Source organism: Haliotis asinina, chromosome 11, assembly GCF_037392515.1.
Source record: "Haliotis asinina isolate JCU_RB_2024 chromosome 11, JCU_Hal_asi_v2, whole genome shotgun sequence".
NCBI classification, from domain to species: domain Eukaryota; kingdom Metazoa; phylum Mollusca; class Gastropoda; order Lepetellida; family Haliotidae; genus Haliotis; species Haliotis asinina.
In genome coordinates this window covers 50013937-50027129 of record NC_090290.1, presented here as the reverse complement: position 1 = coordinate 50027129, position 13193 = coordinate 50013937, and the positions used below count along the sequence as shown (strand labels likewise).

The following is a 13193-nucleotide window of genomic DNA, read 5'->3' as shown; positions in this document are numbered from 1 at the left end:
GTCATTTCCGCAACGAAACAATACCTTCGGCACAATCCACGCACTAATGAACCGATACTACGATTGAGTGGATTTAGTTTCACGCCGCACTCAGCACTACTCCAGCTGTAATAGTGGCTGTCATTAAATACTCGACTCTGGATCAGACAATCCAGCCATCAACAGCTTGAGTATCGATGTCTATCCCGTTGTGACAACAAGCATGAGTTGTTGAAGCGTAACAGGAAAAACACCACACACAGGTGTGTGCGTGTGTGCGTGTGTGCGAGGGAGATCTTGACATTAACAAGAAGAAGTCAAATACATTATATTTATTTATTCAAGACAAATAAACATGCAAAAGCCAAAGGATATGTATATATTTGTAAAAATTAACACATGAAATGTCAATCGACCGCATCAAATCTACGCTGATTGCAGACAAACGTATGTGCATATAGGCACTGACTTAGAACCTCTGTTGGACGGAATGTTACTTTACACGATCTCACCGAACTAATTCATTTAGGTCTTCAATTAATATCTCGAAAAAAACTATTCACTTATCCTGTGGTGATTAAAGCGTTCACTCGTCACATCGAAGACCGGGTTCGATGCCCATGTGGTGCATGGGAAGCCTATGTTAGTGTCCGTGATATTGCTGATATATTGGTAAAAACCATATGCACTCATTTTCTGAGAGAAAGTGCTTCAATAACCATCGCTTATTTTCCTGTAGAAATACAATTACGCCGTCGTTCTCGTTGCAGTCGTTGCCCATGAGTAAGTCCATATTTAATTGCCCAAAATCAGCAGAGGGACCCTGATTTACAGTATCGATCAGCGATCGATATGTAGTTTATGATGGTCAACATCTCCATATAAGTATAATGTCGACCTTGAATACATCGGGAATTTACTTGATGATTATAACCTGACGGAAATAGCCAGGTATACAACGAAACGTATAAATCTACCTGGTATCCTCCCATGACTGAGAGTCAGTTACAAGTACATTGACCCGTCGAGTGCAGCTTCCTCGTCTTTCCTATCACGTTTTCTGCTCTTTCACTATATCAATATCTACATATCACAGTTACTAAGGCGGCTGGGTAGTCTAGTGGTTAAACCGCTCGCTCGTAACGCCGATGACTCGAGTTCGATTCCACTCTGGCATCACCCACCGTGATATTGCTGGAATGTTACAAAACGTGGCGTAAAATATACTCACGGAACACATGCAGTTATTATATTTCCTTTGAAGGAAAAAAATCCCAACGCAAGACTACGACGCTATCAATAGTTAATTCCCCTTGCACCGCCGGGATCTTTGGATCCCAGTTCTGTAATGTCGGTCCCCACTATACCTTTCACCCATTACGTGCATCTTAAAACCTCCTATGATAACATGGATCCGTCTCACTTGCGCCTCTGAATAACTTGTTTGCTCTCCACTTAAACAGTGGGACTGACACATAAGAGATGGACTTAAAAGTAAAAAGTCCATTACATTATTAAGTTGAGAGTTTCTTCTTTCGTCTGCATTGAAAATAACACCTTATTTCAGGTCTTCTTTTAGTTTGTTTAACTGGCTGAAAAATGATAACAGACATGAAATTGAAATTTGACCCACCCAAAAATTACTTTTGAGAGAATTTGTTATGACCGAACTTGTTAAAATATCTGAAATGGAAAATTACAATGTTTTATCAATGCTGTTTCATACATAGGGTGTTGAATGACACACGTGACACACTGTAACTAAAATACCAAAAGAATTATCTTTTCCCTTTTGCCGTCACGTGTAAGATTATTTTTCACCCACTCGTAGCAATATAGATCTGGAATCTGAAAATAACACAGATCGTTTTCGGCAACCTACAATGAATTCTCGGTCAGCGTTTTGTAAACCAGTTTACAATGGAAGCTGTCAAAACCGGCCTCTGTCCATCCGGCAAGTTGTCTACAGTAGCACAGAATTTCAGTCCCATCCGTGACTTGTGCATTTATCATCAGGTCTACAATCCAATACATTGTCTAAACTGGATTATTTCTTCAGTCCCAATGAGTGCCGATTTGGGCAGCTTCCACTGTATAGAGAATTATTTGATATATAATAAAACATATACTACTTATCATCCGCTTTACATAGATATCACTTCCATAGATTATGTACACAGATATTTAATTCAGTTTTTGTAGAAAAATACGAAACATACAAAAAATACAAGTGCCAGCCGACTCACATTTGGACGCAGATAATACTTCAACAAACAGTAATACTTTCAAGACAGAAACATGCAGTTGAAATTAACACCGGGGGGAGTTCGGTTTCACTATTGCTACAAACAACCATATGCTTGCTGTGCTTGATAACGGTGTTTATTAGCTACACCAAAACGTCGCTCATATGAACATAAAGAGGTGGTATATCCATATAACTTCCCCGGTTGTTCATCACACAAACTTCTAAATGTCAATCAACGGAGCATTTGAAATTAGCATCATCATTTAACCAATATTTCAAACGCACGGAAGAGGGTCATGATACTTTTTTCGATTTTTCTTCGATCAGATTCAAGCTACGCAATCATGATATTAATATTTACTTTGGAACCAACATTTCAAATCCATGGAGGAGGGTACAGGGACCAGGGCCTAGATTTTCGAAGCTCTCTTGGCGCTAAGAAAGTCGTAAGTACCATAATTTAACACTGACTTACGACTTCCGACTCTAGGCCCAGTTCCTTAAAGCGATCGTAGCGCTAAGGTGATCGTAACTCTCACACTTTAACATAGACTTCCGACAGTCTTAACGTTAAGGTGATCGTAACTCCCACACTTTAACATAGACTTCCGACAGTCTTAACGTTAAGGTGATCGTAACTCCCACACTTTAACATAGACTTCCGACAGTCTTAACGTTAAGGTGATCGTAACTCCCACACTTTAACATAGACTTCCGACAGTCTTAACGTTAAGGTGATCGTAACTCCCACACTTTAACATAGACTTCCGACAGTCTTAACGTTAAGGTGATCGTAACTCCCACACTTTAACATGGACTTCCGACAGTCTTAACGTTAAGGTGATCGTAACTCCCACACTTTAACATAGACTTCCGACAGCAGTAGCGCTACGATCGCTTTCCGATAGAATTAAAATTATCCAGCTGTTATATTATTATTCACTAATATTCCATAAATATCAAACATAAATTCTATGTTCTCTATAGACATGTATTTTCACGCTATACACAGAAGGAAGTAAATGAACAACAGTGACGCAATACCGATCTAGATTCACACAAATCTGACAGGAAACAGTTTTCCATTGTATGGGCCTGTAATAGTCTCCTCCTGTCCCTGACCATGGATCAGTTATGTGTGTTATTTCATATATTGGACACTTAATCGTATCTGCTCCTGGTGCCTAGTCTGTGAAAGAACACTCGAAAGCAATACACTTCCTTTCACAAAATGACACCATCCCCCTTTAACAATATCATTGCATATTTTGTTGGAACAGTTGACTTCATCGAAAGCACATGCTGTCATTTTCATGTTGATAATCTGAAGTGATGATTCTTCAACTGGTGATTATTTACAATAATGCCATGCACTCGCCCCAGTCGTCATGTGTGGTCATGTTTGCATCCAAGGGCGTTCAAGGGGTCATTGACACATAGATTTATCTGAATAATACTTCCAATTCCAAACTTCGTAAGCTGACAAAAAGGGATATCACAACGGGAATGTTTGTTGCGTTTGAGCCACGACCGTTGTATTTAGTCTTCAAAAACCATCACCTAGTGATCGCGAGGGTTGTCTCCCTTTGTCCACATCACCTGGGAGAACTACGAAGTTGCGATCGAAATAACAGGCAAGCCTCAAAGGTATGTTGTTGCCATAGCGACGACCACAGTTAAATCGCGGTAGAATATTTCATTGCCTTTTACCCTCTTTGTCCTGAAATTAAAAGGCATGGTGTTGTTAAGAGAAGACAGCATACTCTCCCAAATATCACAGAGAAAGGGATGTTTGTAATATCCACATATGTGAGGATAACGTGAGCAGTTATCAAAAAGGTACTGAGTATGTTTACAAAAAAAACTTAACTGCACCCAACAGTTGCTCAGTGGACTAAAAACGTCCAGCTATGTTTTTCTTGTTTGAATGGTAGTCACTTTCTTTGCTGTTTTAAGCCGCACTCATGAATTACAGCTCTATGGCAACGGGTCAGAAGTTTGAGGTTACGGGAAATAAGACCCAATATTAATGACATTGTATTGTTTAAAATCATTTGGTATGATGTAGCTGGGAACCATTGACCTTCTGCTCTGTGGGCTGACAACCTATCCAAAAGACCACGAATATTCCAGCAATACCACGGCGGGGAACACCAGAAATAGTCCTCACGCATTTACCCATGTGGGAAATCGAACAGCGTGACAAGCGAACGCTTTAACCACCACGCTACTCCACTGCCCCAGACCATAGAGGAAGCATTGCAGAAAACATTAACCAATGTTAAGCTACCCACTGATTTTGTCTGTATGTTTGTTAGCTAAACGTGGTACTCAGAAGTATTTCAGCTATACTGCTTGATCTAGTGGTGAACAACATGAGCATCGATCTACGCAATCGGGATACGATGACATACGTCATATATGTCAACGAGCCTGACCACCACATTCCGTCAGTCGCCTCTTACAAGCATGGGTTATTGAAGATTAGTTCTAACCCGGGTCTCCACGGGTCTGATGGGCTCCTTAATGAAATCTATGAGTTTACTTATCGGTACGTATTTTACCTACCTATAAAGTAGCACCATGCAGTTGTTACAGTCTATTCACCGTCACTCTAAGCCGACTATAACATCTTCCGCCATGTCGTGCACTACTTGCAAGCTGCTGTCCTCACGACTACTGTTGGAACAAGCGGTGTCAGTTGATGTTCTGCTAGCTGCGCTGCTGGCGGACCTTCTCGCCCACTTACTCTCATCATCGTCCGGTACTATATGAATGTGCTTGACCTCCGTCTCACCACCTCGTCTTTTTGCGCGCAACTTCTTCTTCATATACCTGAACATCTTCCGTGTGTCTTGGTTCAGCTATAAACAACGCAAAGCTGCTAGTTAGGCTCAACATTAAATGTTTTTAACAAATAACATAATATGTGCATAAGGAAGGTCCAAAATTGGGAAATTCCACACTGTCTTCAATTTCGAAATGTGTTGACATGTGCATAGGTTTTCTAAGGTAGCAATTAAATGATAATTTCAAAAAAATAAAATATCCCTCAAACAAACAGCCGTCATGATCTGCACTTGCCTCTTTAGTCGATATAATTCCTAAAAATCTTAGTTGGCCTTCAGCACAGCCTTGGCGCAAGGCTACCGACAGGAAAACAGGCACAGCCCTAAATATAACCTAAGTCCTTTTATTCCAAAGCTTGCCACATTGCCAGTAAACATTTCACTTTCCTTCTCCAGCAAAATCCTTTACAACAATATGAGTAGGAAACGTATGGCTACAATTACACTGTTGCTTTTAGCCACCTATTCCATTACGTTTCTTGGTCTACGCTGAGTTCGTAACTACTCGTGTCATCCCGGCAAGCCGGATGGCATTTCGTACGCCTCTCATGTCCATGTATGCGACTGAGTCCTATCCAAGCTCAAACGGGTCTGGTACCGTTATCAAGGAAAGATAACTCTAAATTTCCAAACATGGTTCTATGATTACCCTACATCCCGTGGGCAGAACAGCAATACGGTCATTACCTTTGCAAATCTGTTTCAGTTTTGAAAGTTGTTAATCCTTCAGCTCAAAGTTTATGTTTAAATTCTGCTTGGTATAGGTTAATGTTCAACGGTTCCGCCATTTTCATGTTTTGAAATGCGTTTTACTACGCGCGATTTGATTGGTTTCCCACGATTCTTGGCAATAATGGTGTACGAAAAAAAATAAAATAAAAAAATAAAAAATAAAAAATAATGGTGTACGAGAGGGGTATGTGTCTTCTTGTAGGTCGCGGAAGTGCGAAATCCTGTCAACCGGAAACGCTCGTATAACATCAAACACCCACTTCAGCATACTAGCCCACAAAATAAAGCGTCTTCTTACAATCCGTGACATTAACATTGAATTTTATATGGGCACTTGAAATACGACCTTGATGTCACAATCAGTCTTACGATGTCGTAGTTGACATGTTCAGCATTTATATTCACAATCCATAATCCTCGCCAAGTATGTCAACGATCAACACGTAGAATGCTGGTACGTGCAGCTGGAAGATTATTTACAGTATGTCCCAGGTCAAAATTTAAAGTTTAATTGAGGTAAACAAATAAACAGTTCATGTCAATACAAACTGAGCAAATATTAATCTGAAAAGGACCAGACTCATCAGTAGAAGGAATCTAAATATACGACATCATGCCATTTCTTATTTTGTAGTTTGTTCGATGTTTGTGTGGGTTTTTTTTTTTTTCATTATTTTCTTGTTTCCTTACTTATCAACAAGTACTAAGGTTTCCTGGGGATATTAACAGTTGCTCAATCAAAGCATTGGACGAATTATTTTAAGGATGACAGTTAGAAACGTGTAGAAACGTTTAGAAACGTGTGCAGAAAAAAATAGCATTAAGAAAACTGTAAATGTTTTTCATATGTTCCTATGGGAAGAGGTAAAATTCTTTGAGTGACATTTAAGAAGTCACACCAATGCACCATACAGACGTTTCAAAGGTCTAGATAGTGTTTAATATTTTTTCAAAGTGTTGAAGGAAGAAAACAAAGAAACAAACAAAGAAAAAACAAAACAAATTGATCTCGTATCTTTTAAAACGTTTTACCAATGATTCTGGTCCCTTTTCACAGTACTATTTGGCGATCGGAGCTGTTAAGCGACGTAAAGTTCAACAGTGTTCAGTAGTCTATCTATATTTAAAAAAAACAGATTCCTCTGATGCGTTTCAACATTATCTTCAATGGAAAGGGACAGGATGGAAAATCATGTTGTGTCATTCCTTTGTTGTTTTCTGTACAAGTACTGATGGAAAAGAATAATTATCACGTCAAAGTACAAGTGTTCCTATATATCTTTCCAGGTTTTGTCACCAGCTGTGCGATTCAAAGCCTGTGAAGAAACATTGCTATTTCGTGTGATCACTTATTTTCCCCTCAGTATATATGTACAGGAGAAAACACTTCTCGGTTTTGGTAGACAATGTAAAACCATCGGGGTCGGGATATTTCCCTCCACCTCCGGTCGGTTTCCCGACCCCGATGGCTTTACATTGTCAACCAAAACCGAGGAGACGTGTTTTCTCTATCATACATACCGTCAATGATGGGTAATTACGATGTAGATGATCATTCTTTGAAGCTACATAGCAATAATTGAAGCGCCCGTAAAATCAATTTAATGACAGTAGCTTACAATTTAACCCCTCCACCTTCGCCGGCCCGGTGGCCGTGCGGTAGAGCGTCTGCCCACGGATGTGAAAACTGCGGTTGCAATCCCTCTTGGGAAAACCTTTGTATTGTGACTTTAATCTTGAACGATGTTTTTTCAATTGATATCAAACACTCATGTATCATTTGAATGTTGATGTTCATATAAAGTTAGGTAAAGTAAATCCTGGGAGGCGGTCTTACTAACGAAATGTAAAACCTGTACCTCCAAAACAAAAACAAGAAAACAAGAGATGACCTAATATATATTGAGAAGCACACTTTAGGTTTATATTGGTAGGGCATCCAGGTATATGTGGACTTCTGGTTTTCTAAAGAGGGAAGTGGGAAATCTGTAACAACGACATCAGAAACGAATCTCTCGACGGTACTCACACTGCCGGCTACATCGACCAATGACTCCCATTTGGACTTCGTCTCCATTTCTCCACGACTTCCTTTTCGACTTCTTACTGTCTCGCTCTGAAATGAAACAATATTCAAGTGACCGAGTGAACAGAATCGAGCCATGACTGGTGACCATCTCTCACAGAACCAGGGCCTTCCTAGCGTTGATCCCCTCGTTGCAGATTATCCGCTTATTGCTGACGAGCTCAGAGTGGCTACAAATGAAACTGGCTATGTTCCCAGGGTCGATCAGAGGAAAGTGACCCAATCAACTATATTGTGACCGGGTAAGAAGAGATTAACATATTAAGGAATATATGCCGGTAATAGTGAGTTACAGTGACTTACGTATAAACCATAAGAGTATTATAACGTACAGTCATGTGGGTCATTTTGTTGGTACGTACCTCCTCTCTCTCTCTCTCTCTCTCTCTCTCTCTCTCTCTCTCTCTCTCTCTCTCTCTCTCTCTCTCTCTCTCTCTCTCTCTCTCTCTCTCTCTCTCTCTCTCTCTCTCTCTCTCTCTCTCTCTCTCTCTCTCTCTCTCTCTCTTAAAATGGGCTTACGATAGTCGTTGGACAGTTCCACGATAACACCAAGACGATATTTACACCAATATCATTGGTTTCCGAGCGGAATGGATAGGTTGTGACAGGAGGCCCAAACGGCAACCTGAAGTGTCGAGTTAACTTGAACATTCGAATTAATCGGAACAACAAAGAATGATTACCTTCCACCTGATCAGGATGTATTGTGACTCTATATCTACAAGTATCTACATATATATCATAAGTAACCATGGCAACAAGAATAACATCACCCAAGGCTACTTCTGTCACTAATGACTGACAGCAAACGGTCGTTGCGCATGACTGGGTGGAGTTTTCAGAAATTGGTACCTCGTCTAGACATTTAGTTACCTAAACTCACACGAATTGAGTACGTACTATTTACCTCACGACACGCATATCAACAGATGTATTGTACTGATTGTATGATGTACCTGAGAAATGTGCGTCTTCTTTGATAGAATGACTTCATTAATGCGTGTATGATGGGAATAACAGCGTATCTGTTATCTCTGGATGATGAAATGAAATTATTGCCAACATGCAAACTACAGTTAAGCATGTAATCAGCAGACATGGCAATAATTATGATAAATGGGAAACAATAATTACAAGAATATTACCAATTGCAGTTTCTGTGTTATAGTGGATATTGTTGGAGCTTGTTACCCTCGGGAGCCATTACTGGGATTTGAGTTACATTTGTGACGTCATTTCATTGTCTGAGCGCTCAATTAATTTTCAGGAATCGAGCGATGTGTACCAGTCTCAATTGTAAGACCTTGATACTTCTTACTCTTTACGTTGCATTTCGCTGCCAATAAAAATTGCCAATACTTTAAATGTAATGTAAGTAGGACAATATCCCTGTAACACTCCATTGTGCCCCAGCCCCATATTTTTTCAGGAATGTAGAGTTACTCAGGTATTACCCTCTATTGACGGGCTGATCCGCCTGGCGTCTTTGCTTGCTGCTGACTCTGCTGCTGAATCAGCAATTCTTCAGCTATATGGCGGCAATCTGTAAATAATCGAGTCTGGACCAAACAATCCAGTGATCAACAGTATGGGCATCGATCTACGGAACTGGGATACGATGACATGGGTCAACCAGCCTGGCTGCTGGATCCCGTTAGTCGTCTTACGAGCATGGGTTGTGAAGCCATTTCTAACCCGGATGTTCACGGGTTCGTGGGCTTAATATTAATATAATAAGTGGGGTATCCATGCGAAATTACGACTCGGCATCTCCGTGGGCTGACACTATAACGTTGCCAAAAATAGGGACTACTAGAAGCAGCCACCCGCAGGCACGCAAGAACGTATGCGTACATTTTCGCTCTGACACATTTACACTGTCCACCATTTTGGATTCGCGAATGGTATAACTCGAATTGACGTGCGATACGATTTGACGTCAACAAGCGTTTATGTCTTAAGACGCCGTCATGAATTTCATGTCATTAAGCAAAAGTGTCAGTCATTCTATACCGACGTTTTATCTTCCTATTATTATACTAAGTTATGAAATGTAGGGTTAGATACAGAAAGTTGTTTATAAGCAGGGTTTCATATAGGTCTACATCGATGCACTTAAACAATAACTGCACCTGTCATTGAAAATGAATTATTAACATACTATTTACCTCAAGACAAACACATTAACAGATGTAATCTATTAATCGTATGATGCTGTGTTGAACACCTTAGAAAGTTGTGTCTTTTTTGATAAAATGACTCTATTAATACGTGTACGATGGCAATTCCAGCGTGTCTGTTATCTGGGGTTAAGAGACATTATTGACAACATGCAAACTACAGATAAGCATGTATTCAGCAGGCATAGCAATAATTATGATTAACAGAAAACAATAATAATATAAATATTATTACCAGTAGAAGTCTGCGTGTTATAGTGGATAGTATTAATACATGTTACCCTGGAGCCTCTGGTGCCATTACTGCGTGACCTATATTTCCACACAGGTCATGAGGTGCAGAATGTGAAATAATTGCACCTGTCATTGAAAATGAATTATTAACCAAGTTCATACTGAACGCATAGCTCTCAGTACCACTTGGATCTCGTGTTTGATTATCCTTTCAAGCGCCGTAATCATCACCGCCAGCAACACACCAGCAGGACCATCCATCCACGGCCGAGTCATCATCATCAGAGGTCTCACTGATTGAGGAACAGCATCAAAACATCCAGCTATACCACAAGAGAGCTGCTGGTGGACTGTTTGCTCAAGCTGAACGCAGTCGTTTGAAACATGTTGCTTGAAATCCAGGTAATAATGTGACAATACCAATCCCACTTGCAGATCGTGGCAAGGGGGAACCCCGAAATATCATGGGTGTGATACTGGATAGAAATGGGGATGACTTGTATGGAGTTGCTATGAGATCTGATGTCCGGAAGGAACGCTAGTGCAGACGTCAGTGCAACAAGATTCAGTCTGTGGTGGTCAAGGTTACACTACAACATATGTCATATTTGGGATTTCACTTTCTTAGTAAAGTACACATTCTTGTATTTTTGGTTGAGTCCCATCCGGGATTCGAACCCGCACCCTCAGAGTCAGACACCTAATCGCTAGCAACCAAGAAAGTACTAGAATTTGTACATTTACAAATATGTTACATCTGACTTTCTAAAATTGTATCGTGTAATCAAGGTTACACTAAGTGCAATTGTGCGCGAAGTGCTAAGCAGTCTAATACCGACAAATATAAATGTTAAAAAGGAGGACTTCGGTGTAATAGCCGTTGTCATTCAAGCTTGAATTGTCACAAAAAATAAGTTTTTGTAAATTGATAGTTTTGTTTGTCCATTAAATCAAAGCAGTAATATGTGAGACATGAAAGGGATTAAACACTTTGTTATAATGACCTAATTATTATCCTCTTAACATCGTTTCTGTTTTGTTTTGACTTGTATGTTTTGTGACCGGCTGTACATAAGTAGCACTGGACCATTCTCCTGTTTTCATTGCAAATACTTCATAACAGGAAAAGTGTCAAAAATCAGGCCCTCAAATCAGAAAATGTGCAATTTTCCTGGAGCGTATAGGAAATGTGTACATTTACTGAGTGAATCAAGATATGTGTAAATTTCTTATTAAATATTCCAGGAAATTTTCACATTTCCTGATTTGACACATTTACTGTAACATATATAAAGCAAAGTCTGAGGTGCTAGTTAGGGAAGGGGGTGGTTGGTAGGGTGGAAGTATTGTTGGTTTCGGACACGCGTAACGTTTCCTACACTAACATAGGTCTGTACCATGTGATGTTTGTTGATATATTGCCGAGTACGAACAGTTCAGATTCAAGCAAATTACACACAAAAGAATAATGTATAGGCTATATCACTAACATTTCACCGTAAACTCAAGTACTTACACTGATTAGAATAGCTCTTATACAAGCAAATGTGTGATATTTTGGCACCGAAACCTTCTTTATACTCCCATTCATCAAAGACGACGTCCAATATTAAACTGACGTTTAGTGCCCCAGTCTCCAAGACGGCTATCGGTTTCATCCACCCCCGGGACGACGGGCGCATTTTCTCTGTCTAAATGCAACAAGTACATTATATATATCACGCGACAGAATAAAGACTTAACCCCCCTGATTGTGAACAATTATACGTTATTGTGACTGATATGTTGCGATATGGCACAGTGATTGACTTACAGCGATAGACCTATCACCCCTCAGTCTGCGGTGGCAAAGTGCCCATGAATCACCCACCTCGAAGCCGGTGTTCACAAGCTGCATGCCAAGAGTGGCCTTTGATTCGGAGATCAACTCAAACACGCCGAGTGTGTGTTTCACAATTCCTGTACCCCCCACCCAGCATTAACAGGGGGGCACATTTGATCATAATCTGCTTGTCTATAACGATATTATGATAATCTGCGTGTGTGGGATCTGCTCTCTGCCTTACTTGAGCACAATTTACTTTTATATACCGAAGGGCAAAAATAAGTGTCCACTTAACCATTTGATTTTACAAACGTCATCAAAACGTTACTTGGTTGAAATTAGTCGTAGGAAGACTGCACGCGTAAGGTCCACAATGCATCTGTGATACCTGTGTAAGTGATGAGTATAGTTTTAACCATGTTTTAGGAATACTCCAAAAGTACATGTATTCAAACATTCTATCCAAGCCTGGAGTCAAACCAGGAACCTCGGCGTGGTGACCAAACGCTTTAACCACTGGGCTACTCTATGGACCCCATGTCCATATGAAACACGTCACAATTCCTGTTTACTGGTATTTCATCTTCAGTAATCATCACACATGGCTGTATACATGTTCATGCCTGATGATACGTCATAAACTGTTAGTCAGAAACGCGGTTTGTTTGTTTTGCTTAGAGTGTGTGGTGGCTTTGTGTGTTTGTTTCTTAGAGCCACTCTCAGCAATATCCCAGTTATATGAGGGCGATCTTTAGGTTACTGAGCATGCTGACGTTGTTGAGTTGAGTTTGGCTTTAAGTCACATCGGAATTATTCTAGCCATATTGTTACGGCCAGACAATTCAGTGATTAATATCATGAATATCGGTCTATGGGTTTGGATACAATGACCACCCGACCGAATTAGTCACCGTAAACGTCAAGCATTTGTCGCCAACCTATCTTGATTATCCATCTTGTCATAAACACATTCGAAGCACATAGGTGTTTCCGGCCCGATTCGAACGATACGAACAAACGCATGGAAATAATACCCTGGACAACCGAAGATGATCACTCA

At 40.2% G+C, this 13193-nt stretch overlaps 1 protein-coding gene across 1 annotated transcript in view; it reads right to left on the bottom strand.

Moving 5' to 3' along the window:
• Positions 1-2343: 2343 nt before the first annotated feature.
• Positions 2344-13193, bottom strand: part of LOC137256134 (uncharacterized) — a 33962-nt gene continuing 23112 nt past the window's right edge. Inside the window, exons 2-4 of the mRNA XM_067793837.1 lie at positions 7838-7924; positions 4796-5091; positions 2344-3947 (exon numbers count right to left, since the gene is read on the bottom strand). Of these exons, the coding sequence (XP_067649938.1) occupies positions 4837-5091; positions 7838-7924 (342 nt within the window). The 3' untranslated portion in view covers positions 2344-3947; positions 4796-4836. The remainder of the gene's footprint in view (positions 3948-4795; positions 5092-7837; positions 7925-13193) is intronic.